The sequence below is a fragment of the Anomalospiza imberbis genome, chromosome 36, assembly GCF_031753505.1.
Source record: "Anomalospiza imberbis isolate Cuckoo-Finch-1a 21T00152 chromosome 36, ASM3175350v1, whole genome shotgun sequence".
Taxonomy (NCBI): domain Eukaryota; kingdom Metazoa; phylum Chordata; class Aves; order Passeriformes; family Viduidae; genus Anomalospiza; species Anomalospiza imberbis.
In genome coordinates this window covers 322,310-346,951 of record NC_089716.1, presented here as the reverse complement: position 1 = coordinate 346,951, position 24,642 = coordinate 322,310, and the positions used below count along the sequence as shown (strand labels likewise).

Here is a 24,642-nt window from a genome sequence, read left to right as displayed (position 1 = left end):
TCAGGAGCAGGAGCTCATTCACAGCTCGTTCCCTGTTCTGCCCTCTCAGACTCATTTTCTTTATGGCCACCTGAAGGGACATTGCAGACCTTTCACTGGAGGAGTCTGTGGCAGGAGGCCGCAGCAAACACGGAGCGAGTCTTTTTGGAGCGACGGAGCCGGGCTGTGCCCAACTGCCTTGGGATGGGACACCAGAGCTCAGCAAGTGCCATTCCCACAGCCCATTGCTCTGCTCGCTGGGGGCTGCTTACAGGACACATGGCCAGAGACATTTGGCCTTGCAAGCCCTGCAGAAATGGCCCCTCAGCTGTCAGCCTCCAAGCTCTAACCACATTCTCTGCACCTACAGTCTTCTCAAATGGCCTCAACACTCTCATTATATTTCAAACACATTCTGCAAGCAGGGGGTAATTCTGGTTCTGTGCAAACAGAGCAAAACAGCTGGGAACCCTTTAGCAGTTCTATGGGATTGGGTCATGATTTCAGATGCAACTGCTCTGGTTGGGGTTGCACAACAAAGCAAACACACACATCCATTGCTCAGGTGATCCCTGTCACAGGCTGTCACTGACCCCAGAGCCAAACACAACTGCAGGGTTTAGGAGAGAGCTTTGCTCTGGACATCCATCTTCTCATTTCTCTCCCTCTCTCTGTGAACAGCTGCAGTGGAACTAAAACCCCAAACTGAGCCCAAGCAGGATCTCTCCTTCTTTAGGCCTTGAGGTACCCTTTGAAGATGAAAGGCAGGATGGAAAAACTGCTAAATAGTGTTCCTGTCTGAGGCTGGGGTGAAGATAAATTGGGCCTCAGTCTCCAGCACTGATGCATTCCCACTTTTAGATATGAAGACCAAGCCAGCGTGTCCTGCTCTGACAGACACCGCTGCCCTCCTTGCATTCCTTTGGGCACTTCAGAAGGACCAAGTCTGTCCCAGCTGTGCTCTGCAGGCTGACACGGCTCTGCCTGCAGAGGAGCAGCCTGTGCAGGAAAGCTCTGCTGGCCCCCAAAGCTGCAGCCACAGCTCCCAGCAGAGGGGAGAGCCCTGGAGAGCTGCCAGACGTGCTGGGCGTGTTGACACTGACCTCTCCTCCAGTGGCCCTGTCGAGTCCTTTAGAAACGGTTCCGAAAGCCCTGGAGACAAAACAGCAGAGAAGAAAGAAGCAGCGCTTTAGGCCCTGGCAGTGAAAGCCAGCCCAGACAGGAGATCTCTGCTGCCTGCAGCGTTCACAAACACCTGGGGGCATCGACCCTTCCAACAACAGCGCAGCAGCCACCAGAATGATGATGATGATGATGCCCCACTCATGGCGATGATAACAGTAGAGGGCAACAACAATGACAGTGATGATGACGATGATGATAATGACGATGAAGGTGACAGAGAATGATGATGATGATGATGCACCACTCATGGCAATAATGACAGCAGATGAGAACGATGATGATGATGGCAATGATAGCGATGAAGACGCCATGTGGGTCTCCTCACCATGGTCTCCCCCAAGAGCACCTCAAGCAGCTGCGTGAGCACAAAGCCATCGCGCAGGTCCAAGTAGAGGTCCCCGACGCGGCAGGCGGTGCGCGCCGGGTGGGCCTTCACCCACTTGGTGAAGGTCTTCTTCTGCACCGCGTCCTGCTCGTCTGAAGGGACATAGAGGTCACCACAAATCCACCCCAAATTCCACCCCAGAACCACCTTGAGACCCCAAATCCACCCTGAGACCCCCACGGGACTCAGGAGCCTCCAGGTGAACGTTCACCCACTTGGTGAAGGTCTTCTCCTTCACCATGTCCTGCTCGTCCAGGGGACATCGAGGTCACCCCAAATCCACCCTGAGACCCCAAATCCACCCTGAGACCCCCACGGGACTCAGGAGCCTTCTGGTGGACGTTCACCCACTTGGTGAAGGTCTTCTCCTTCACCATGTCCTGCTCGTCCGGGGGACATCGAGGTCACCCCAAATTTTGGGGGCTTTTTGGGGGGTTTTAGGGTTTTCTGGGGAGAGTTGAGAAGATTTTTGGGGTTTTTTTTAGGGGGTTTTGGGTGGTTGAGGAGTTTTTTTAGGGTTTTTTGAGGTTTTGGGGTTTTTTTGGGGGATTTGAGAAGTTTGTTTTGGGGTTTTTTGGTTTTTTTTATTTTTTGAGGGTGGAAATCTGAAAATTTTTTGGGGAATATTTGGATTTTTTGGTTTTTTTTGGGGGGAGAATCTGCGAATTTTTTGGGAAATATTTGGATTTTTTGGGGGGGGAATCTGCAAATTTTTTGGGGAATATTTTGATTTTTTGGGGGTTTTTTTGGGGGGGAAATCTGTGAATCTTTGGGGAATATTTTCATTTTTTTGTTTTCTTTTTTTTTGGAGGGGAAGGTAATATGAAAATTTTTGGGGAACATTTTGATTTTCTTGGGGTTTCTTCGGGGGGGAATCTTCGAATTTTTTGGGGAATATTTTGATTTTTTTGGGTTCTTTTGGGGGGGGGGAAATCTGCGAATTTTTTAGGAAATATTTGGATTTTTTTTTTTTTTCACCCACCAGCCAAGGCCTTGATCCAGGAGCACTCGAAGATTTTGAGGTCCCCCCAGGCTCGGGGCTCCGGGGGGGGTCCCAGGGGCCGTTGTTGTTGTTGGGGGGAGGGGCGACCTCCACGTTGTCCAGCTCGGCCACCATGGGGGGGTCCCCAAAATTGGGGAGAGGTCCCACAACGAGCTCAGGGGGGGGCCTGGAAGAGATTTTTTTGGGGGGGGGGGTTGAGATTTTTCGGGGGTAGAGACCCCCCAAGTTGGTTTAGGGGGGCTGGGAGCTCCCAAAATTCAATGAGAACCCCCCCAAGACCCCCAAAATCCCCCCCCAAAACCCCCCAAAATCCATTCCAGACCACCCTGAGACCCCCAAACTCCCCCCAAGAAGGCCCTAAAATTCTCTGAAACCGCAAAATCCATCGAGACCCCACATTGAGATCCCCAAAATCGCTCGCGACACCCCAAAATCCACTGACAGCCCCAAAATCCCTCCTGAGACCCCCCAAAATTCTCTGAGACCCTAAAATCCATGGAGAGCCCCGCCCTGAGATCCCCAAAACCCCCCCGAGACCCCCCAAAATTCTCTGAGATCCCAAAATCCATTGAGAGACCCCCCAAGATCCCCAAAATCCTCCCCCGCGACCCCCCAAAATCCCTCCTAAGACCACCCCAAAATTCTCTGAGACCCCAAAATCCATCAAGACCCCCACCCCGAGGTCCCCAAAATTCTCTGAGACCCCAAAATCCATTGAGAGCCCCGCCCTGAGACCCCCAAAATCCATCCTGAGCACCCCCAAAGAGCCCCTCCAAGACCCCAAAATCCCTCCTGAGACCCCCCAAAATTCTCTGAGACCCCAAAATCCATTGAGAGACCCCCCAAGATCCCCAAAATCCTCCCCCGCAACCCCCCAAAATCCCTCCTAAGACCACCCCAAAATTCTCTGAGACCCCAAAATTCATGGAGAGCCCCACCCTGAGACCCACAAAATCCCTCCTGGGACCCCCCAAGCCCCCCAAAATTCAATGAGACCCCTCCCCAAAATTCTCTGCGAATCCCAAAATCCATTGAGACCCCCCTGAGATCCCCAAAAATCCTCCTGAGATCCCCAAAAATCCCCTGAGGCCACCAAAATCCATTCAAGACCCCCTGAAAATTATCCGAGACCCCAAAATCCCCTCAGGACTCCCCCTAAGCCCCCCAAAATCCTCCGAGAATCCTCAGGACCTCCAAAATCCCCCCAGGACCCCCCCTAAACTCCCCTAAAATTCCCCCAAACCCTCCTGGACACCTCAAGACCTCCAGGACCTCCCTAAAGTCCCCGAAGACCCCCAAAACCCTCCCAGACCTTCCAAGACCCCCAAGGACCCCCTAAACCCCCCAAAATCCTCCAAAACCCCCTAAAATTGCCCCAAAATCCCCTAAAATTCCCCCCAAATCCCCTAAAATTCCCCCCAAAATTCCCCCAATCCTCCCAAAACTCCCCCCAAATCCCCTAAAATATCCCCCAAAATTCCCCCCAAATCCTCCAAAATGCCCCCAAATCCCCTAAAATTCCCCCAAAATCCCTTAAAATATCCCCCAAAATTCCCCCCAAATCCTCCAAAATGCCCCCAAATCCTTTAAAATCCCCTAAAATTCCCCCATAATCCCCTAAAATTCCCCCAATCCTCCCAAATTTCCCCCCAAATCCCCTAAAATTCCCCCCAAATCCCCCAAAATGTCCTCCAAAACTCCTAAAATCCCCCCCAAAATCCCCTAAAATTTTCCCCAAATTCCCCAAAATGCCCTCAAATCCCCTAAAATTCCACCAGAATTCCCCAAAATCCCCTAAAATTCCACCAAAACTCCCCCATTCCTTCCAAAATTCCCCCCAAATTCCACCCCCCCCCCAGCACCTGGACAAACCTCGCCCCATAATTCCAAAAAAAAAAAACAAAACATTCCCAAATCATTCCCGAAACGGGATGGGCATCGGGCAGCGTTATCCCGGAATTCCCGTTATCCCAGAATTTCTGTTATCCTGGAATTCCTGTTATCCCAAATTTTCCATTATCCTGGAATTTATGTTATCCCAAATTTTTCATTATCCTGGAATTTATGATATCCCAAATTTCCCATTATCCCAAAATTCCCATTATCCTGGAATTTCTGTTATCACAGAATTTCTGTTATCCTGGAATTCCTGTTATCCCAAATTTTCCATTATCCTGGAATTTATGTTATCCCAAATTTTTCATTATCCTAGAATTTATGATATCCCAAATTTCCCATTATCCCAAATTTCCCATTATCCTGGAATTTATGTTATCCTGGAATTCCTGTTATCCCAAAATTCACATTATCCTGGAATTCCTGTTATCCCACTTTTTGTCACTGTTATCCCAAAATACCCATTATCCCAAAATTCCCATTATCCTGGAATTTCTGTTATCCCAAAATTCCCATTATCCCAAAATTCCCATTATCCTGGAATTTATGTTATCCCACTTTTTGTCACTGCTATCCCAAAATTCCCCTTATCCCAAAATTCCCATTATCCTGGAATTTATGTTATCCCAGTTTTTGTCACTGTTATCCCAAAATTCCCCTTATCCCAAAATTCCCATTATCCTGGAATTTATATTATCCAAAAATTCCCATTATCCCGGAATTCCCGGTATCCCAACATTCCAAATTTTCCCATTATCCCCGTGATCCCAGTTACCCTGGTTTGTGTCCCCACTATCCCAAAATTCCCAACGGTATTCCTGTTATGCCAGAATTTCCATTCTGATATTCCCAATTTTCCCACTATCCCAAAATTCCCATTATCCCAGTACTCCCATCATCCCAGTTCCCCCTTATCCCAGTTCCCCATTATCCCAGTTATCCCAGTCCCACATTATCCCTCTCTCCCAGTTATCCCAGTACTCCCATTATCCCAGTTATCCCAGTACTCCCATTATCCCAGTTATCCCACTTCCCCATTATCCCACTCTCCCAGTTATCCCAGTACTCCCATTATCCCAGTTCCCCATTATCCCAGTTCCCCCCATTATCCCAATTCCCCATTATCCCACTTCCCCAGTTATCCCAGTTCCCCCCATTATCCCAGTTCCCCATTATCTCAGTTCCCCCCATTATCCCAGTTCCCCATTATCCCAGTTATCCCAGTTCCCCCAATTATCCCAGTTCCCCATTATCCCACTCTCCCAGTTACCCCAGTTTCTCCCCCATTTCCCAATTTCCCCATTATCCCGTGCACTCCAGTTATCCCAGTTTCTCCCCAATTTTCCCAGTTTCCCCATTATCCCGTGCTCTCCAGTTACCCCAGTTTCTCCCCCATTTTCCCAGTTTCCCCATTATCCCGTGCTCCCCAGTTATCCCAGTTCCCCATGATGCCTGAGAGACTGGAGAGATTATATGGAACTGGGATAAAACAGGGAATGGGATCAAATAGGGACGGGGATCCTATGGAATGGGATAAACTGCAGTGGGATAAACTGGATTAGGATTATATGGAATTGGGATAAAACAGGGAATGGGATCAAATATGGACTGGAATCCTATGGACTGGGATAAACTGGACTGGGGTTATATGGAACTGGGATAAAACAGGGAATGGGATCAAATAGGGCCTGGGACCCTATGGACTGGGATAAACTGGACTGGGGTTATATGGAACTGGGATGAAACAGGGAATGGGATCAAATAGGGCCTGGGACCCTATGGACTGGGATAAACTGGACTGGGATAGCCCAGACTGGGATCCTATGGACCTGAATCCTATGGACTGGGATAACCTGGACTGGGATTATATGGAACTGGGATCCTATGGACTGGGATAAACTGGACTGGGACTATATGGAACTGGGATAAAACAGGGAATGGGATCGAATAGGGCCTGGGACCCTGTGGACTGGGATAAACTGGACTGGGATAGCCCAGACTGGGATCCTATGGACCTGAATCCTATGGACTGGGATAAACTGGACTGGGATTATATGGAACTGGGATCCTATGGACTGGGATGAAACAGGGACTGGGACCCTGTGGAATGCGATCCTATGGAGTGGGACCACCCAGACTGGGATAACGGACTGGGATCCTACAGACTGGGACTGCACAGAGTGGGACTGCACAGACTGGGACCACATGGATCAGGACCATAGAGACTGGGACAAACAGGACTGGGATGATATGGAATGGGATCCTACAGACACGGAGCATACAAATCCCAGTACAAACTGGGATCGCATGGAAGAGGAGGGGTGAAGAAGGAGAGCGAGTAGGGCTGGAAACAGGAGAAGGAGATGGGGAAAGGGAGGGGGAAGAGGAAGAGGAGGAGGAGGGATGGAAGGGGAGGGATGAAGGAGGACAGGGAGGAGGGGATAGCACACAGGAGGAGGAGGAGGAGGAGCGATGGAAGAGGAGAGATGAAGGAGGAGAAGGCGAGGGGGGGTTAGGGAGAAGGAGAAGGGGGGAAGGAAGAGGAGAATCAGGCGGGGTTAGGGAAGAGGAGGAGAGGGGGAGAAGAGGAGGGAGGGAAGGGCAGGGATGAAGGAGGAGAAGGAGGGGGGCTTAGGGAGGAAGAAAAGGGGGGAAGGAAGAGGAGGGGCAGGAGGAAGAGGAAGAGGAAGAGGAGGGACAAAGGCGGATCAAGGACAGCAGGAGGAAACACGCGGTCGAGCCCTCCCTGAATTCGTAGCCCCCAGCTGTGGGATCATCCCGCAGGTGAGCGGGGAGGGGGAGCTCGGCCCAGATATCCTGGGGGGTGCCTGGGTCGGGTTGTTTTGGGGGGATGTTTGGAGAATGAAGAACTGCAAAGCCGAGCGGAAAAGGTCCCTTGGGGGGACACTGGGGGTCCCGGTGGCGGCTGCCGGCAGAGGCAGCCTGGAGGAGCAGAGCCCTGTGTCCCCCAGGAGCCCAAAGTGGGGAGCCCAGAGAGGGGGGAGCGCTGCCATCGGCGGGACCCTCAAGAGCCTGGAGAGGGGCAGGGGGGACTCCTTGGAGCCCCCGCAGCCCCAAGCAGAGAGGAAGGGGAGAAGGGAGCCCGGGAGCCCAAAAAGCCCCGGCAGCCCTAAATGGGGAGAGCCAAGAGGGGGGAGCTTTTGGGATTGCTGGGACTCCCAGCAGCCTGCGGAGGGCGGGCAGCGAGGAGAAGGGGGACCCCCAATCCAAGCGTGACCCCCAGCAGCTGGGACAGGGGGGAGCCCCAAACAGCAAAGGGGAGGGAGCAGGGACGGGGAACTCCTGGGAGGCTTTTTCAGGGCTGAATCTTGGTGTTTGGGAGGTTTTTATGGAGCCCAGGTGGCCAGGGACTTCTGGAGATGGACTCGGGCAGAGGGACCTTCAGACTCAAGGTGCTCATCCCTTGTTTTCCCCAGACCAGGATTTCCCATTCCCAGCCCCTGGGAGGCGGCGAGGAAGAGGAAGACCCTGTCCTTGTCCTTGCTCCCCCAGAGCAGGAGCTGAGGATGGAGAGCAGGGAGGACAAATCCCTGCAGCAGAACCTCGTGGAAGAGGCTGATTTGAGCGGCTCCACGACGCAGGAACCCAGCGGGAAGGAAAAGCCCTGGAGATGCCGCACGAGGACAGGCTGCAAACGCAGATCGCGGGGATCTGAGGAGGAAAGACCCACCCTGGGCCAGGGAGGCAGCCAGAGATCGAGCCGGAGCTCGGAGCTGGTGGTCCATGAGCAGCTCCATGATGGGGAGAAGCCCCACACGTGCTCAGAGTGTGGGAAGAACTTCAGGAGGAGCTCACACCTGATCAGGCACCAGAGGATCCACACTGGGGAGAGGCCCTACGAGTGTAGGGAGTGTGGGAAGAGCTTCAGGCGGAGCTCCCACCTGATGAAGCACCAGAGGATCCACACTGGGGAGAGGCCCTACGAGTGTTCCAAGTGTGGGAAGAGCTTCAGACAGAGCTACAGCCTGATCAAGCACCAGAGGATCCACACTGGGAAGAGGCCCTACGAGTGTTCCAAGTGTGGGAAGAGGTTTCAGACCAGCTCCCATCTCCTCACGCACTATCTGGTTCACACAGAGGAGAGGCCCTTCTGCTGCCCCGACTGCGGGAAGGGATTCAGGCACAACTCTACCCTCATCATCCACCGGCGCATCCACCCCGGGGAGGGGCCCTACGAGTGTCCCCAGTGTGGGAAGAGCTTCCCCAGCAGCTCTACCTTGACCAAACACCAACGGAGCCACCGGTAATGGAAGTGCTGCGAGTGCCCCAATGTGAGAAGAGCTAAACTCCATCCCCCACTGGAGGACTCACATTGGGCACAGCCCTGGTGACCCACATTCCCTGTGATCCACATTGGGAACACACCCGGCTGCTTCTCCTTTCCTATTGACCTTAATTTTTTTCTCTTCTCAATTTAACTGCACTCCAAAAGCCAAGAGGCATCGATCTTTCCCCTCAAAACCACTCACATGCCACTGAAAACCACTGAATTTTAACCCATAAAGGCTCAATCCCACCTCAATTTGCTTGTTCCCACCTCAAAAATCTCAATCCCACCCAAAACTCACTCGATTCCACAGCCTCCAGAGTGAGATGGGGTTGGGAGGAGATTAGGAGAAGTGGGATCCCAGTTTGGAGCGGTGACATGGGGACTGTGTGGGGATGGGTGGCTGGGATGTATTTGATAGCAAATAAAACTTTCAGACTTACTGATTTCTTTGCCGTTCATTTTCAGTCCGTGGCAGTTCTGTCTGCAGAGCGCTGCCTCACAGAGTGTCCCCTCACAGTTCCCGCCCTTGGCCTGGCCCCGCCCCTTTCCCCTCACAGTTCCCGCCCTCGGCCTGGCCCCGCCCCTTTCCCCTCACGGTTCCCGCCCTTGGCCTGGCCCCGCCCCTTTCCCCTCACGGTTCCCGCCCTTTCCCCGCCCCTTTCCCCTCACGGTTCGGCCTTCGGGAACGGGGGAGGAGGAGGAGGGAGGGAGGAAGAGGCGCAGCGGCAGCCGGGAGCAGCCGGAGGAGAGGAGAGAAGGAATCGCGGGGCCCTGGCGCTGCCAGAAGTCGCCGCAGCCCCGGGAGCATCGCCCCCCATCCCGCAGGTGCCCGGGCAGGGGGAGCTCGGCCCAAATATCCCGGGGGGTGCCTGGGTTGGGGTTTTTTGGGGGGGATGTTTGGAGCTGGCAGGGCTCCAAAGCCGAGCCGCAGCTGGCCCTCGGGGGACATCGGGGGGTCCCCGGGAGGTGTTTTTGGGTGGTCCCGGGGCCGGCAGTGGCTTCTCCCAGTACGAGCCCAGTTCGTTACAGTATGAGCCTGGTAACTTTCTCTCACTCCCTGCAGGATTCCAGTCTCTCCCAGTTTGATCCCAGCTTATCCCGACCTGTCCCGGCTCCATACCCGCTCCTTCCGCGGGCTGCCAGGGCTGCGGGAACGGGGCACCGAGGGTGTCGCTGCTCCTGTTAAAGGAGGAGGAGGGAGGGAAGGGCAGGGCAGCGATGAAGGAGGAGGAAGAGGTGCAGCTGGAAGGAGGGAGGCGTGGGGAAAGCTGGATTCAAGGCTCTTCACTGACTTCTCATTGTCCTGCTCGGAGCTTTTGGAGTTTTGTGCCAGAAATCTCTCCCCTCCCCCACTCCCCCACAGGGCTTTGGGGCGGTTTTCCCTTTTTGGGGGAAATCAAAGCGATGCGCTGATGCTCCGAATTAGGGGGCAGGAGAAGTGGGGCTGCTGGGCTTCCCGCAGAGCCGGAGCCAGCGAAGGCGAAGGCGCAGGGCCGGGAAAGCCGTGTCGGGAGGTGCGGAGCAGTTTGTTGGTGCTGCAGATGGATGCCGGCCCGGGCCCGGGCCCGTTCCAGGGCTGTTCCTCATCTCCGGCTTTGCCCTCCCACAGCCCGGGGGGCCCTGAGAGCGCGGGGCGAGGCTGTGCCGTGTGCAGAGCCCGCCCCTCGCTGCCATTGGCCGCTGCTGCCGTCAGTCGCGGTTCTGGCGCGCTGATTGGTGAGAGCGGGGCGAAGCACGGCCCCGCTGGCGGCCTGAGGGCGGCCCTGGCTCGGCAGCGGCGCCATTGGCGGAGCGTCTGTGCGGGCCCGGGAGCGGCGGCAGCGGCCGGAGCGCGGGGAGGCGGCATTGGCGGAGCTCGGAGGCGGCCCCGGCGCAGGTGGGAGCCGCGCCGGGTTCTGCGGGGGCTCGGGGCTCGCTGCGGGCGGAGGGGGCGGCAGGGGGCTCCGGCGGCTTGGCGGTGCCGTGTCCGGCCCGTGCCGGCCCTGGGCTGAGGGCGCTGCGGGAGCGGCTGCCCGCGGTCTCCTTCCCGCCGCTGCCTGGGCAGGAGCCGCTGCCGGAGCAGCGCTGGCTCGTCCCGGTTGCTGTGGCTGGGACAGAGGTGGCTGCCCCGTGGCCGGGCCCGTGCGGGGAAATTCCCGTCGCCGGAGGTTTCTGTGGCCAGAGGAGACCGAGGAGTCCTGTCAAAGTGACTCGATTGCTGAGCAGAGGGAGAGGCCGTGGGGCATTTGCCATGCGCTCTCTGCCCTTGTTGTAGCACGCTGCCTCCTTTGGATGCTCATTTTCCCGGCCGCATCTCCCTCTGCCTTTGCCCACTGGCTGAGGGACTTGGAAGGTTCAGACTTCCCGATCCGCCTGCGCACAGGGATGATCCCCCCTTATTTTAGTGAGGTTTTCACAACAGTCTCCATTTGCTGTTTCCCTTTGCAGCTTCACCCATTTCTGGTGCAGAGTCAGAGATCCTCACCATGGGCTCTGCCTTCAGCTGTGCCGATTCCATCTGTGCAGGCAGGCAGAGCTTGGGGTGAGGGGCAGCAGGAATCAGCCCAATTCCTGCCCCAGGCAAGAAGAGGCAGGTCCATTGTCCCCACTTTGCCCCAGCAGTGTTAATTTGCATTTCTAAAGCTCCTCTGCTGGCTGCCTGGAATGCAGCTTCTCTTCCAGAGCAGCCTTCAGCAGTCTCACATGTGCTCCCCCCACAAACTGCTGCTTTATTTATTTTTTCCTTCAAATCATCTATTTAGTGTTTATGAGTGAAAGGGTCACCTTTAAATCTCTTCTCGTTTTGCAAAATGCAGCCTGAAGGTGAACGTTGCAAAACCCAGACCAAAATTTTGGTATCTCTCACACAAACATACACAAAATAATCCCAAGGCAATTAAGTTTTTTCTACTTCTCCTCGGAGTAAAAACTCATTCTCTCATCCCTGACCAAAACCTAACCGGCAATATAGAAGTAGGATTATTACAAAAAATACTCTTCTGTTATAAACTTTGCTCTGAAAGTGCAGAAGAAAGGAAAACTCCACCAATATGTTTAGTGTAGGAGTCAAGGCATTCCTTGATTCTGGCCAAGATCTGCAACAGAAATCATTCCATCCCCACATAGCCCGGGTGTGCAGAGAAAATCGTTCCATGACACGTGGGTTTAACTGGATTTTTCCCATACTTGATACAGTCTGAACCAATCTAAATCCATTGGTTTAATGTTCTGTAGTTTCAAGTTGTGCAGTTTTTAGTATTTGGGTTCCTTTTGGACCCGGATTTCTTGGCTTCTGCTGTTCATCAGGTCGGAACTGCTGGATTTCCTTCTCAGCCTTTTCCAGAGCAGGTGTCTCCAGCTCTGCTGGGGGCAGTGTCTGGAGTAGGTGTTGGTTGCTGTTTGCTGCTGGGCGTTATATTTGTGGGAATCTTTTGGGCCATTCCCAGTGTGTTGAGATGTTAAACTCATCTCCACTGAGTGGTGGAACATCCCTTAAAAAAACCTTTACCATTTCTTTCCCCGAGGCCAAGGCAAACCAAGGCTGAGTGGAGAAATAAAATGTTAAAAATGTTAAAGTCTGTGACCTGGTGTATTTTCCATCAGTGCAATCCCAGGCAGCGCAGTGTGTGAGTGTGGCTGAGACCCAGAGTGGAATTGTGCCGTTGTCTTTGCCAGCAGCTGTGGCAGTGCAGGCCCAGAAAGCACTGAAGCTGCAGCAGTGGCAGCAAGGATTGGCCCCGGTGGCTGGAGATGCCCAAGGAGGGTGCCCAGGCAGAGGATTTGAGCAGAGGATGTGTGGGCAGGCCCAGGGGCTTGCCCCGCTGTGGAGCCCTGGCTGCTGCTGCGCTGCCTTCAGTGCAGGCTCCGTGGGGGCCTCCCATGCTCCTGCTGCAGGCGGGAAGTGAAAATCTCCGGGGCTTCAGAGCCCTGGAGCCCAGGCTGAGGGGTCCCCCGTGCTCAGCTGTGCTGGGGGCTGTTTCTGGCCTCAGGGACACTTGGCATGGGCCACGCCACTTGGCCACCAGTGGTGCTGCTTTGCCCTCCTTAGGCAGGGCCCGATGTCCTGCTTGGATGTTGGGAACAGCAAAGTGCCAAGGCAGGCTCTGTGCCAGCCCAGCTTCCTGTGGGAGGGATTTCACAAGAGACAGGACTCTGGCCACAGACTGCTTTAAATGTACATCCCTTATCCCCACCCTGTACTGGGTGGAGAATTACCAGGGTAAGGAATTCCCAAGATCAATTGCAAGGGAGAGAATTGAATATCTGCCCTGGGTCTGGCTCTTCTTCTTGCCAAAGCCAACGGCAAAAGCTGTACCCATGGCATCTTGGATTACAGCCCTGACTCCTTCCCAGGGGCTGTTTGGGTGGGCTCTCCCCTGCCCAGGAGGGCAATGCCTCTGCCAGGTGCTTGTGGCCGACCCCGTCCCCTGGGTGCCGGGGCCCCTTGGGCCGTGGGGTTGATCCCTGAGGGGCTGTAGGAACTGTGCCATGGCCTTTGCCTTCAGCTTGGCCTTTTGCTCATCCCTTCTTGCCTTCAGCTGCTGTGCCTTTGTGCCCAAGTGCTCCAGGGCCTTCTTCTGCCACTCCTGCAGCCGCGCTCACTGCCTGTGGGTGCTCATCCTCTGAGAGCTGCTGAGCTTTGTGCAAAGTCTTACCTTTCTCCAGCGACCCAAAGCAAATGCTTAATAGAAAATCCTGATCCTTCCATGTACAATCTGCATTTCCCAGATGTGTCTTTCTTTTCCTCCTTGTGCTCAGGGTCCCCTCCCCAGCCCGTATCCCAGAGCCGGTCCCTGTCCTGCCGCAGTGTCCAAAGGCAGCCCCCCCGGCGGGCAGGGCCGGCAGCTCCACGGGGCCGGGCAGCGGCCGGGGCGTCCCGCAGGCTCCTGGGGGCCGGGGGCCACTGCCGGCCCTGCCCGGGGCTGGTGGGGTCAGGCAGCGCCCGGCGCTGAGCCCCGGCTGCCCCACAGCCCCGGCCCGGCCCCGCAGCTCCACACAGGCCCCCAGCCCGTGCTCCCGGTCCCGCACCTCTGCGCCCGGTGCTGCCGCTGCCCACCACAGAGAAACCCCCTGACATCCTGACCTCCTTTCTTTTCCTGTCCTGGAAACCCGGGATGGAAAGGATCTGGATCAGCTGGCAAATTCTGAGGATAAAACAGTGCTGAAATACATCCCAGTCCTCTGTATTTTTCTGTTCCTTCCCTTCTCCATCATCCTTTTTCTCACCACATAGATTCCTCCTGCTGCTTCTTGCCTTCACCATATTGCTGCCCACTGCCCTTCACCCGATCCCTTCCCAGCACACCAACACCATCCATCCCCTGTTGTCCAAATCCCTTCTCCACTTCCCTTATTGCCCCCCGGGCTGTCCATGTCCTTAATTACCTCTGGGGGAATGTGCAAACTACCTCAACATTCTCCCAAGGGACCCTTCAGAGACATTTTGGGATCATCATCCCTTTGGCCAGGACCCCTCCCTGGCTTTCCCTTTTCTCCCCTCCCTGGGTGCCCTGCCATGTTCACTCCCCGAAGATCCCAGTGCACTCACTGCTGAGATTTTCAGTGCTCTCTCCCTGCTGACTCTTCACAGACCCCCCTGATGTGTCCCTCGTCTGTCTCCTGGTCACTCCCAGGTCCCCAATCGATCCCCGGTGCCGCCGCCAGCCAAGGGAGCCGATCACCCAAAGTGGGTGAGGCACCTTCAGCTGCACTCCCTGCCCGCCGGCCCTCCGGACCAGTGGAAGGAATTCCGGATGAGCCCCAGGGTGTGTGGGAAAATTGACATCAGCAGAGGTTTCTGTCCACAAAGCAGACAGAGGAGTCCTGTAAAAGTAATTTCATTCCTAGAAATGGGAGAGGCCATGGGACATTCCCCATGGGATCTCTGCAGTTGTTGGAGGACACAGCCTCCTTTTCATCCCAATTCTCCTGGCCACATCTCCCTCTCCCTTTCCCCACTGGCTGAAGTACTTGAGAGGTGCAGACTTCCCAATCCACCTAGTACATACTCCCTTCATATGCACCCCACTATTGTATAGCAGAGGATATTCCTGGCTCTGTTAAGTCTTTGTTGTTCTTCGGGAAGTTCATGAATTGAGCAGGACCTTGGCTGAGCAGCAGTCTGTGTTGATAACATTTCCTGAAACCGATGGCTTCTCCTGTCACTTCCTTATGTACAGGTGCCTGGCCGTATCTCGGAGCAGATTCACAGCATCTGTTTGTAAAGACACTTTCCTCTTGTTCCTTTCATGGGGGTCCCCCGTTTTCGGGACATCCCCCCTGGAGCAGGGTGTCCCCTCTTTGCTGCAGCCCCAGCCCTCAGGCAGAGCTCAGCCAATCAGAGCGCACGGCGCTGATGACTCACCAGTTGCCAGGCAGACTCGCAGCTCCCAGCGTTCCCCACCTGGAGCCCACCTGCGCCCCCCCCTCGGCCCCATCACCCCCGCGAGGGGAATTTGGGGAGGTGGGAGTGGGGCAGCGCCAAGGCCGGGCCCCCCCGCGCTGTCCTGGCGGGAGCGGCTGCAGTGGGGACCGAGTGCGGGCGGAAGCGGCCGAGAGCCCAGCGCTGCCCCAGCCCGACCTGCCCCAGCTCCATCCCTGCCCCTGCGCTGGGATGCTGTGGGTCTGGGGGGAAGAGGGAGCTGGCAGTGGGTGCTGGGCCTGGGGGCAGAAGGAGAAGGGAAGGAGAAGCAGGGTTGAGGAACAAAATGGTCAAAGGATGGGCGTGGCAGGAGAAGGTGGGATTGTGCAGGAGAAGGAGGAATAGCAGGAGGAAGAGGAGTGTGAGGAAGAGCAGAGACACAGGAGGAAGAGGAGCAGAAACAGGAAGCAGCACAAGGTTCCGCCCCTCCCTGTGTCTGCAGCCTCCCCCCAGCCCCAGGAGCGCTGCTCCCCCACATGCTGCAGGTGACTGTGGAGGGGGATCCAGGATTTTCACGGGGTGAATCTTGGTGTTACTGAGCTTGCTTGGGCTAAATGTTGTTGCTTTGGTTTTATGTGGCAGCTGAATCTTTATCTTTTGAAGGAGGTTTTTGCTGAATTTTGAGGTGTGGGGATTTTTTTATCTGTGTCTTGAATTTTGCAGTATTTCTGGGGTGAATCTTGGTGTTTTGGAGGTTCTCACAGACACAAGATGCCCAGTGATTTCCTGAGATGAAGTGGGACAAGGAGGAACCTCCAGTCCAAGGTGCTCTTCTCTTGTTTTTTCCCCAAACCAGGATTTGTCATTCTCAGGGTGTGGCTGGATGGAGGAGGAGGAAAAGCCCCGGAGATCCTGCAGGAGGAGGGGCTGCAAACCCATACCAGGGAGCTGCAGGGAGGAAGGAGCCCCAATGAGCCAGGAAGGCGGCCGGAGATCCAGCCGGATATCGGGGCTGGTGGAGAAGCCTCATGGCAGGGAGAAACCTCACAAGTGCTTGGAATGTGGGCAGGGTTTCAGCCGGAGCTCCCACCTGATCCGGCACCAGAGAATCCACACTGGGAAACAGCCCTATGAGTGTGGGGAGTGTGGGAAGGGTTTCAGCCAGAGCTCCCACCTGATCCAGCACCAGAGGATCCACACTGGGGAATGGCCATACGAGTGCTTGGAATGTGGGCAGGGCTACAGCCACATCTCCAAACTGATCGAGCACCAGAGGATCCACACTGGGGAACGGCCCTACGAGTGTGGGGAGTGTGGGAAGGGATTCAACCGGAGCTCCAACCTGATCCAGCACCAGGTGATCCACTCTGGGAAACGGCCCTACGAGTGTGGGGAGTGTGGGAAGAGCTTTGGCCAGAACTCTATCCTGAGAACACACCAGCGCATCCACACTGGGGAGAGGCCCTACGAGTGTCCCCAGTGTGGGAAGAGGTTTCACACCAGCTCCACTCTCCTCCTACATGAGCGGATTCACACAGATGAGAGGCCCTTCCGCTGCCCCGACTGCGGGAAGGGCTTTAACCGCAACTCCAGTCTCACCTTGCACCGGCGCATCCACAGCGGGGAGAGGCCCTACGAGTGTGGGGAGTGTGGGAAGAGCTTCTCACAGAGCTCTCACTTGACCCAACACCAACGGAGGCACCAGTAAGGGAAGCCCTGAGATAGTGTAAAAATTTAACAGGGTAGAAATCCCTTTGGACTTAGGTAAAATGTTCTTCTTTGTGCTTGCAAACATAAGTAAAATATGCTGTTTAGTCTAGTAACTGGAGCACAAGCAAAACTGCCCCAGCTAAAGAGAAAGAATGCAAATTTGTATGCTAAAGAGATAAGAAAGACTCCTCCAACCTTGAAACAAACATCGCAGAGTGACCCAGGAGTTCTCTCTGTACTTTCTGACAAAAAGTGAGTACAAGTGTAACTAGCTGTAAGTGTAAGGCAAAATCAGAAGAATGAATATGCATGAACGTATTGTGAAATTCTATGAATATGTAAATTAGCTAGAGTAATAAAAAAGAATCCGGAGTTTTCAGGAACACACATGGCCAGTGAAGGGAAAAGCCTGGCGTGCGCACGGTGCTGAAATACGTACCACATCTGACAAATCTATCAGAATTGTAAGCTTTTCATTTTTCGCCTCAATTCTCCCAGCGAGTGCCCCGAGTGAAAGAAGAGCTTCGAGTGAGGGAAGAGAGTGAGGGAAGAGCTTGCAGTGAGGGAAGAGAGTGAGGGAAGAGCTTTGTGGGCTGCTCCAGCTCCATCCCCCATGGGAGGATCTGGGCTGGATGATCCCCAGTGACCCCCGTTGGGCAGAGCCCTGGTGCCCCCGAATGGGGAATAAAACAGAGAGGAAAACAATGGAGCTGATAAAGGGGCCGAGATCTGAGGCCTGACTGAGCAGAAACTGTGGGAGACACAGACACAGTTTAAGTCTCCCTGGGCAAGAAGTGACCAAGCAACCTGTTGTGAGACTTTGTGATAAGATAATGTTCCCAGGTGCCGTGATGTCATGAAGAATGTGTAACCAATGGGAAATTGTTAGCAAACATCGAGCCCTATCTGAGCACCACACAAGTAAAACCCTGTATAAACACCTGGTACCCTCAATGAAATTGGCTTCTGGTCTAAACTCAGCTGTCCCCGTCTCTCCATCGTGGATAAGCCCTGTTGTGGGTGATCCCCGTTGGGTGGGGGGAAGGTGTTGGAGGGATTTCTTTCCCTTCTGCTTGTGCTGCTGTGTTTGGTTGGTAATAAATTCCCTCCGTGTGCCCAGGCTGGGTCTGTTGTCCCCGTGCCGGTGCTCGGGGCGGGATCTCTGCCGTTGCTTCTCTCCAGTCCCGGTCCTCTCCTCAGCCAATGAGAGAACGCGATGGACAAGACTCAGCCAATCAGAGCGAGCGGGGCTGATGACTCACCAGTTGCCGGGCAGACCCGCAGCACCCAGTGTTCCCCACCTGGACCCCACCCTCCCTGCCCAGTCCCGGCCCCCGCGTGGGGTCCCCCCAAGTCCCTCCCCACTGCCCCCCATAACCTGGACTGGGTTTAACTGGGAAGCTTTACTGGGAAGACTGGGAGCAGGCAGGCGGGGGCAGAGTGACAGCAGGGTTGGGGGGACACACGACCCCCAAAATCAGCGTGGGGATGAAGCGGGGGGTCCCGGCCGGGCCCGAGACCACGGGGAGGGGCTGCAGCCGGCGGCGGCTCAGGAGCTCTGTGTGCAGAGAAAAGGGGGTGACACCGGGCTGGTGGCCCTGGGGAAGGAGCACACATGCCCCTAGAAGCTGAGCCCCAGTGCCAGGAAGACGAAGCCCAACTCGGAGCCCCCGATCCCTGACAGCATCTTGCTGCGGGGGGCATCCAGTGGCATCTCTGGGGGGTCTGCAGGGGTAAGGACCCCCCAAAACCTCTCAGAGACACCCCAAGCCCCTCCAAGTAGCCTCCCAGTCACCCCCATCCCACCCAGGACCCCCTGAAACCTCCCCCCGAACGCTTCCCGGTCTCCCCTAGACCCACCAAAGCCTCTCCCATTCCTGTCAGGATCCCACCACCCCCTTCCAGTTTTCCCCTACAGCCCCAGGACCCCCAAACCCACTCCCAGTCCCTTCCCAGCCCCACCAGGACTCACCCAGACCCCTCCCAGTCTCTTCCCAGCGCAAACAACCTCATCCCAACCTCTGCTTTTCCATCCCCAATCTCCTTCCAGCTCCTCTAGACTCACTCCAATCCTTCCCAGTCATACCCAGCACCCCCAAACTCCCTCCCAGTGTCCACCAGGACCCCCAGAACCCCATCCCACCCTCCCCAGCATCCTTGAAACCACTTCTCAGCCCTTCCACACCTCCAAGCCCCTCTCCCAGCTGAAACCAGGCTGTCTCCAACTCCCTCCCAGTTGCTCCCAGCACATCCCAGTGGCTCTCCCAGCACCCCCAATTCCTCCCCCATGCCCCAGTGCCGGCTCAGGGGGTGCTCCAGGCTGACGTGCTCCACTTGGCAGCTGCAGGTGAGCCCGCGCCAGGGGGGTGTTTCCAGCAGCACCAGGAGCTGGTAGGTCCAGTCCTTGTTGGGGACCATGTCAGTGGCCACCACAGAGAGCTCCTGCTGGCCCTGGAACCACCTCAGCTGGGTGTGGGCAGGGTAGAAATCCATCACGGAGCAGCCCCGGGCTGGGAGCTCGAGGGCACCAGCGAGATGGATACGGTTGGGGAAACTGGGAGAGAGCGGGGACAGACTGGGATCAGCTGGGGGGAACTGGGAGAGAGAGGGGAGGGATGGGGTGGCCTTGGGAGGGACTGGGAATGGACTGGGAAGGACTGGGGCGGCACTCGGAGAGATGGGAGGGGATGGGGGGCACTGGGAGGGAGGATGGAGGTCTAGGAGTGAACTGGGAATGGACTGGGAGGGACTGGGGCGGCACTGGGAGGAACTGGGAACGAATTGCGCGGCACTGGGAGGCCGAGTCCAGTGCGGGGCACTCGGCGCTGCGGGTCTGCCTGGCAACTGATGAGTCATCAGAGACACGCGCTCTGATTGGCTGAGAGGCGGCAGCACCACGCTAGGCTGAGATGGACAGCCGGGAGGCACTGGGAGAGACTGGGATGGACTGGGAGAGCCACGGGGGTCAGTGGCAGGGACACAAGGTCTCGGGGATGGGCACAAGGAGGGCTGAGGGCTCTGGGCCGATTCCAGGGAGGTTTTGAGGGGCTCCAGGGTCATTGGCAGGGCAGGGCCCGAGGGGACACGCTCTGCCCCGCGCTCACCTCGGCGCTCCGTGAGGAACGGGCTGAGATACTCGTGGTTGTACCGGCACAGCCAGTCCGCCGCAGCCCTTTTTTGCTCCATAACGTCTGGGTCGCTGTTCCAATACCTGGCTGCTGTCTCCCCATAGGGGGTGAACCCCAAAAAGTGCCCCACGTCGCAGTCGAACATCGCGTACTGCTCCCGATTGTAGATGAACCTGCTCAGGTACCTCACCTTCTCCGTGCCGTTCATGAAGTGACACTCGGACTTTCCCACGTACTGGAACACCCCTGTGTGTGCAGGACACAGGTCCGGGGGTGCCCCCCCAGCAGCCCCAGAGCTCCGGGATCCACCCCGGATCCCCACTCCGCACCCTCTGTGCCCCAAGGCCGCCATGGATCTCTCCTGCCCGAGGTGCCACTTCCTCTTTTCCACCCTTCCCCCATTTGCCCTTCCACATCCTCTCCCCTCCGACTTTCAGCCTCTACCCAACTCACTTTTGGGGTCCCATTCCACCCCTTTCCCACCCTTTTCTATCAATCCCTAGCCCCCCTTCCCGCTCAGTTTTGGGGTCCTAACCTCCCCTTTTCCCCACTTTCCCACCCTCTCCCGACCCTTCCTCACCTGCCCCCAATCCTCAGCCCCTCCCGCTCTTCCTTTCGGGGTCCCCTCCTCCTCCTGCCCCTGCAATTTCGGGCTCCCACCGCCCCCTTTTCCCCATTCTCCCCCCTGTCCCACCGCCTCCCGCTCCCCCCGCTCTCCCGAGAGCTCCGCGCCCGCAGCCGGGGGGGCTCCCAGCACCACCAGTGCCACCAGTACGGCCCCAGCTGCCGCCACTCGCCCCATGGCCAGCGCCGCCCAGGGAGCACCAGCCCCAGAGCGGCCGCGCTGCGCTGGCAGCACCAGTCCGGAGCAGCGCGGGCTCAGCAGCGCCGCGCGCTCTCATTGGCTCCGAGCACTTTTGGGCACCGATTGCCGAGGCTCTGCCACACAACCGATGACTCCTCAACTCCTCGCGCTCCCATTGGCTGCAGCGCGTTTTGGCTGCGTTTGGATTGGCTGAGCGGTTCCGGGACGCTGCAGCCCCGGCTGGGGCTTTTCCAGGCACGGGGAGCCTTGGGGCGCTGCGCAGCTGGGAGCTCAGCTGTGCCCAGAAATGTGTGCCCGGCTGCGCGGGGTCTCAGGGGTGCCCGTGGCGAGGGGTGACGCTGGCCCCATGCCAGGCACCCCCCAGAGCCGCTCTGTCCCTGCCCCCCGCAGCCGCACAGGGACAGAAAATGGAACCGAGGGTTCCTGCCTGGGGACAAGGAGCGGGAGAGATCCCTCAGCAAATCCGGCACGGGCACAACAGACCCGGCCCGGGCACAGGGAGGGAATTTATTACCAACCAAATCACACCAGGACAAGCAGAGGGGAAAGAAATCTCTCCAACACCTTCCCCCCACCCAACCGGGATCACCCAGAACGGGGTCACCGGGGTTCTGCCCAGCGGGGGTCACTGGGGATCATCCAACGTGGATCCTCCCATGGGGGATGGAGCTGGAGCAGCGCAGGAAGCTCTTCCTGCACTCGGGGCACTCACAGGGCCTCTCCCTGGTGTGGAAGTGCTGGTGAGTGACAATCTCTGAATTCCACCTGAAGCTCTTCTGACATTCCAAGCATTCATAGGGCCGTTCCCCAGTGTGGATCCTGTGGTGATCGGTGAGGTCAGAGGTCCCACTGAAGCTCTCCCCACACTCACAGGGCCTCTCCCCAGTGTGGGTGTTCTGGTGTTCCATCAGGGTGGGGCTCCAGCTGAAACCCTGCCCACATTCCAAGCACTTGTGGGGCTTCTCCCTGCCATGAGGGTTCTCCACCAGCTCCGAGCTCCAGATGGAACTTCGGCCAAGTTCCTGGCTCAGGGGAGCTCTTTCCTCCCCACAGCTCCCTGGGCTGGGTTTGCAGCCCCTCCTCCTGCAGGATCTCCAGGGCTTTTCCTCCTTCTCCATCCAGCCACACCCTGGGAATGACAAATCCTGCTTTGGGGAAAACCAAGGTGGGAGCACCTTGGAATAGAGGCTCCTCACTGCCCAAGACCATCCCTGGAACTCAGCAGGAGTCTTGTGTCCATGGAAATCTCCACTATATCAAGGTTCAGCCCAAAACAACTCTCCCAGGAGTTCCCAATCTCTGATCTCTCCACTTTTGGCGTTCCAGAGGTTTCCTTTCCCTGGGATGATGGGGGTCCAATGGCTCCAGGGGATCCCCCTTTTTTGGCGTCCTGCTTAGGGATGATCCAGGGGCTTTTGGGGGTCCATGGGGTCCCTTCTGCCTTGATACTCTACTTTGAGATCCCAGGGGTCCCAGGGCTCCCTCCTCTCCAGGCTCCCCCCCTTTCCAGCCAGCCGGGGTTCCCCAGCTCCAGGATCACCCCTCTCTACTCCCCCCACTCTGGGGGTCCCAGGAGTTCCCCTCCTCTGCTCCCCCGGAGGTCCCCAGGACCAATGTCCTCCCCCTGGTGACCCTGGGCAATGGCCACGTGGACTCCCAAAGATCCCCCCAAGGGGCTCAGCTCTGGGGTCCTTCAAGATCCAAACCTACACACACACACACACAGAGAGAAAAAATCCTCAGAGGGTTTACTTGGGCCTCCCAGACGATATTTGGGGCTCAATTCCACAATCTGCAAGCTCCAAACACACCCCAATAAAAAAACGCTCTCAGGGACCCCCGATAGATTTGGGACGAGCTCCCCCTCCCCTCTCACCTGCAGGATGAGCTGGGGGCGATGGTCCCGGAGCCAAGGGTGCTGCGGCCACAGGGGTCACTGGAACCTCCTGTTTCTCCTCCTTTTCCTGCTCCTGCTCCTCCTCTTCCTGCTCCTCCTTTTCCCCTCCTCCTCCTCCTTCCTCATCCCACCTCCTACCCAGTTCCTGCCTTCTCTATATTTAGAGTGGAGAACCTTGCTTGTTTTTAGAACGAGAACAAAGATCCCAGATGGAACACGGCTTGCTGGTTTTAGCCAGAAGTGTCAGTGACTAAAGGTCATGTTTGCTCTGCTTTGGTGCCGTCCTTGTTCCTCCTCAGTGTTCAGGCTGGGCTATGGGGTGTCCTTGTTTGCTGCATTTTCAGAGTTCCTCCTGGATCCTTTGGGCAACAGGCTGTGCCCTGGGAGGGCTCTTTGTGCTCCTTTGTGACACAGGAGAACCTTCCAGGCGGTTTCTGCGTGAGCTGCTGCTGTGATGTCACAGGAGCACTGCCACGTCCCCGAGGTGTTCCCGTTGCTGTGGCACACGGAGGCCTCAGTGTCCAGAGTGGCTCTGGGCACTGCTCGTTGCCGGAGGATCCTCCTGCCCGAGGCATTCTCAGCAGCCAGCCCACCCCTGACGGGTGTCCTTCTGTGCTTGCAGGGCTACAGTCTGCAGACGTGTGCAGCGCAGCCAAAATGATCCAGCACGTGGCTGCTGCAGTTTGCACGCTGTACTCTGTGGCGTATGCGGGGTATTTTTTAACCCACTTGGCACGTAAGTCGAGGTTTTCCCTCGGTGCTGTGGCTTTGGGCTTGCTGTGTGCTTGCTGTTCTTCCTCTGGGCCTGAGCTGACTTTGTAACCAAATTGCCATGAAGACACCATTGCTTTGGGAGAGCTCCTGGCAGCAGCTGCAGCTGGAAAAGGGGGTGTCTGCAGCCAGTGGGGCGTGCACAGCATTTGCAATGAGCCCTGGGGGGTTCTGTTCCCTCAAGCGGGGAGTCTGTGGCAGCAGAACCTGGAACTGCCTGTCCAGCCAAGAGCTGACCCAGCCCAGTATTTTGTGCTGTTCTCTTGCTGTGTGAAGGGACTGTGGCTCCTGGAGGGACGGTGTGAAAGCAAAATGCTCTCTCGGGGTTGCCTTGCTCCGGGGCATTTCCCACCACAGGCAGTTTTTTTCCTGACAGCATCTGGTTCATGTTCCCTCTTCCCTTGCAGGGCACCTCATGAGTGGATCCCGAGCAGCTCCTCCTTCGGTGAGTGGGAAAGGAACCTTTGGTGTTTGGAATTGTGCAGCAAGTTGTGAGCTCGGCATGTGGCAGCCATGTGCCCGCCTGGGAGGCTGAAGGAAAGTTCCTGTCAGTGTCCTTGCAGCAGCAAAGGGATCCCTGGGAGTTTTCTCCTTTTCTGCTGAAGAGCTTTTGAAGAGCTGCAGGTCTGGTTTTGCAGGCAGAGCATTGCTTGCTGGCTCTAGCCATGGTGGAATATGGAATTCCCAAGAATAAGGGGCAATGTCGACTTTAGCCCATTGTTAGTTGGAACAGCTCCGAACCCAATTTCTGCTTAGTGCAGCTGGATGTGCAGCTGAGGGTAAATAAGGTGATAACTGAGACAGAACTTCCCGTCCCTCACGCTGCCGTCTGTCCACAGGGCACAAAAGCAGCACCAGCACCTCCTCTGGCTCCCTCTGCTTCCAAAGAGGAGGCCAAAGGGGAGGAAGGCAGCAGTGAGCTTCCCGCTGTTCCGGGGGATGATGGTGAACGTCCCTCAGTGATGGGAGATGACAGTGAACTTCTCGCTGTTCTGGGAGACGAGGGCGAACATCCCGCGCTGTGGGAACACAACGGCGAGGCTCCTGCGGTGTGGGACAAGGACAGTGGACATCTCCTGGTGTGGGAGGAGGACGGTGGATGTTCCCTGGTGCGGGACGAGGAGGCTGAACTTCTCCCAGCATGGGAAGTGGACAGCGAACGTCCCCTGGCTTGCAAAGATGATGGCAAACCTGAAGCGTTTTGGGAAGAGGACGGAGAAGCTCCCTGTGC

General features: G+C 56.5%; 1 protein-coding gene and 1 pseudogene across 1 annotated transcript; one reads left to right on the top strand and one right to left on the bottom strand.

The window, feature by feature from the left end:
* Positions 1-24,642, top strand: part of LOC137464098 (uncharacterized) — a 1,364,046-nt pseudogene that overhangs the window by 1,024,954 nt on the left and 314,450 nt on the right.
* Positions 18,411-20,795, bottom strand: LOC137464079 (class II histocompatibility antigen, B-L beta chain-like). Its single transcript, XM_068175392.1, is given in 5 exon segments — positions 18,411-18,505; positions 19,081-19,293; positions 19,296-19,343; positions 19,894-20,166; positions 20,638-20,795. Coding segments are annotated over 5 exon segments (711 nt in total). The 5' UTR covers positions 20,720-20,795.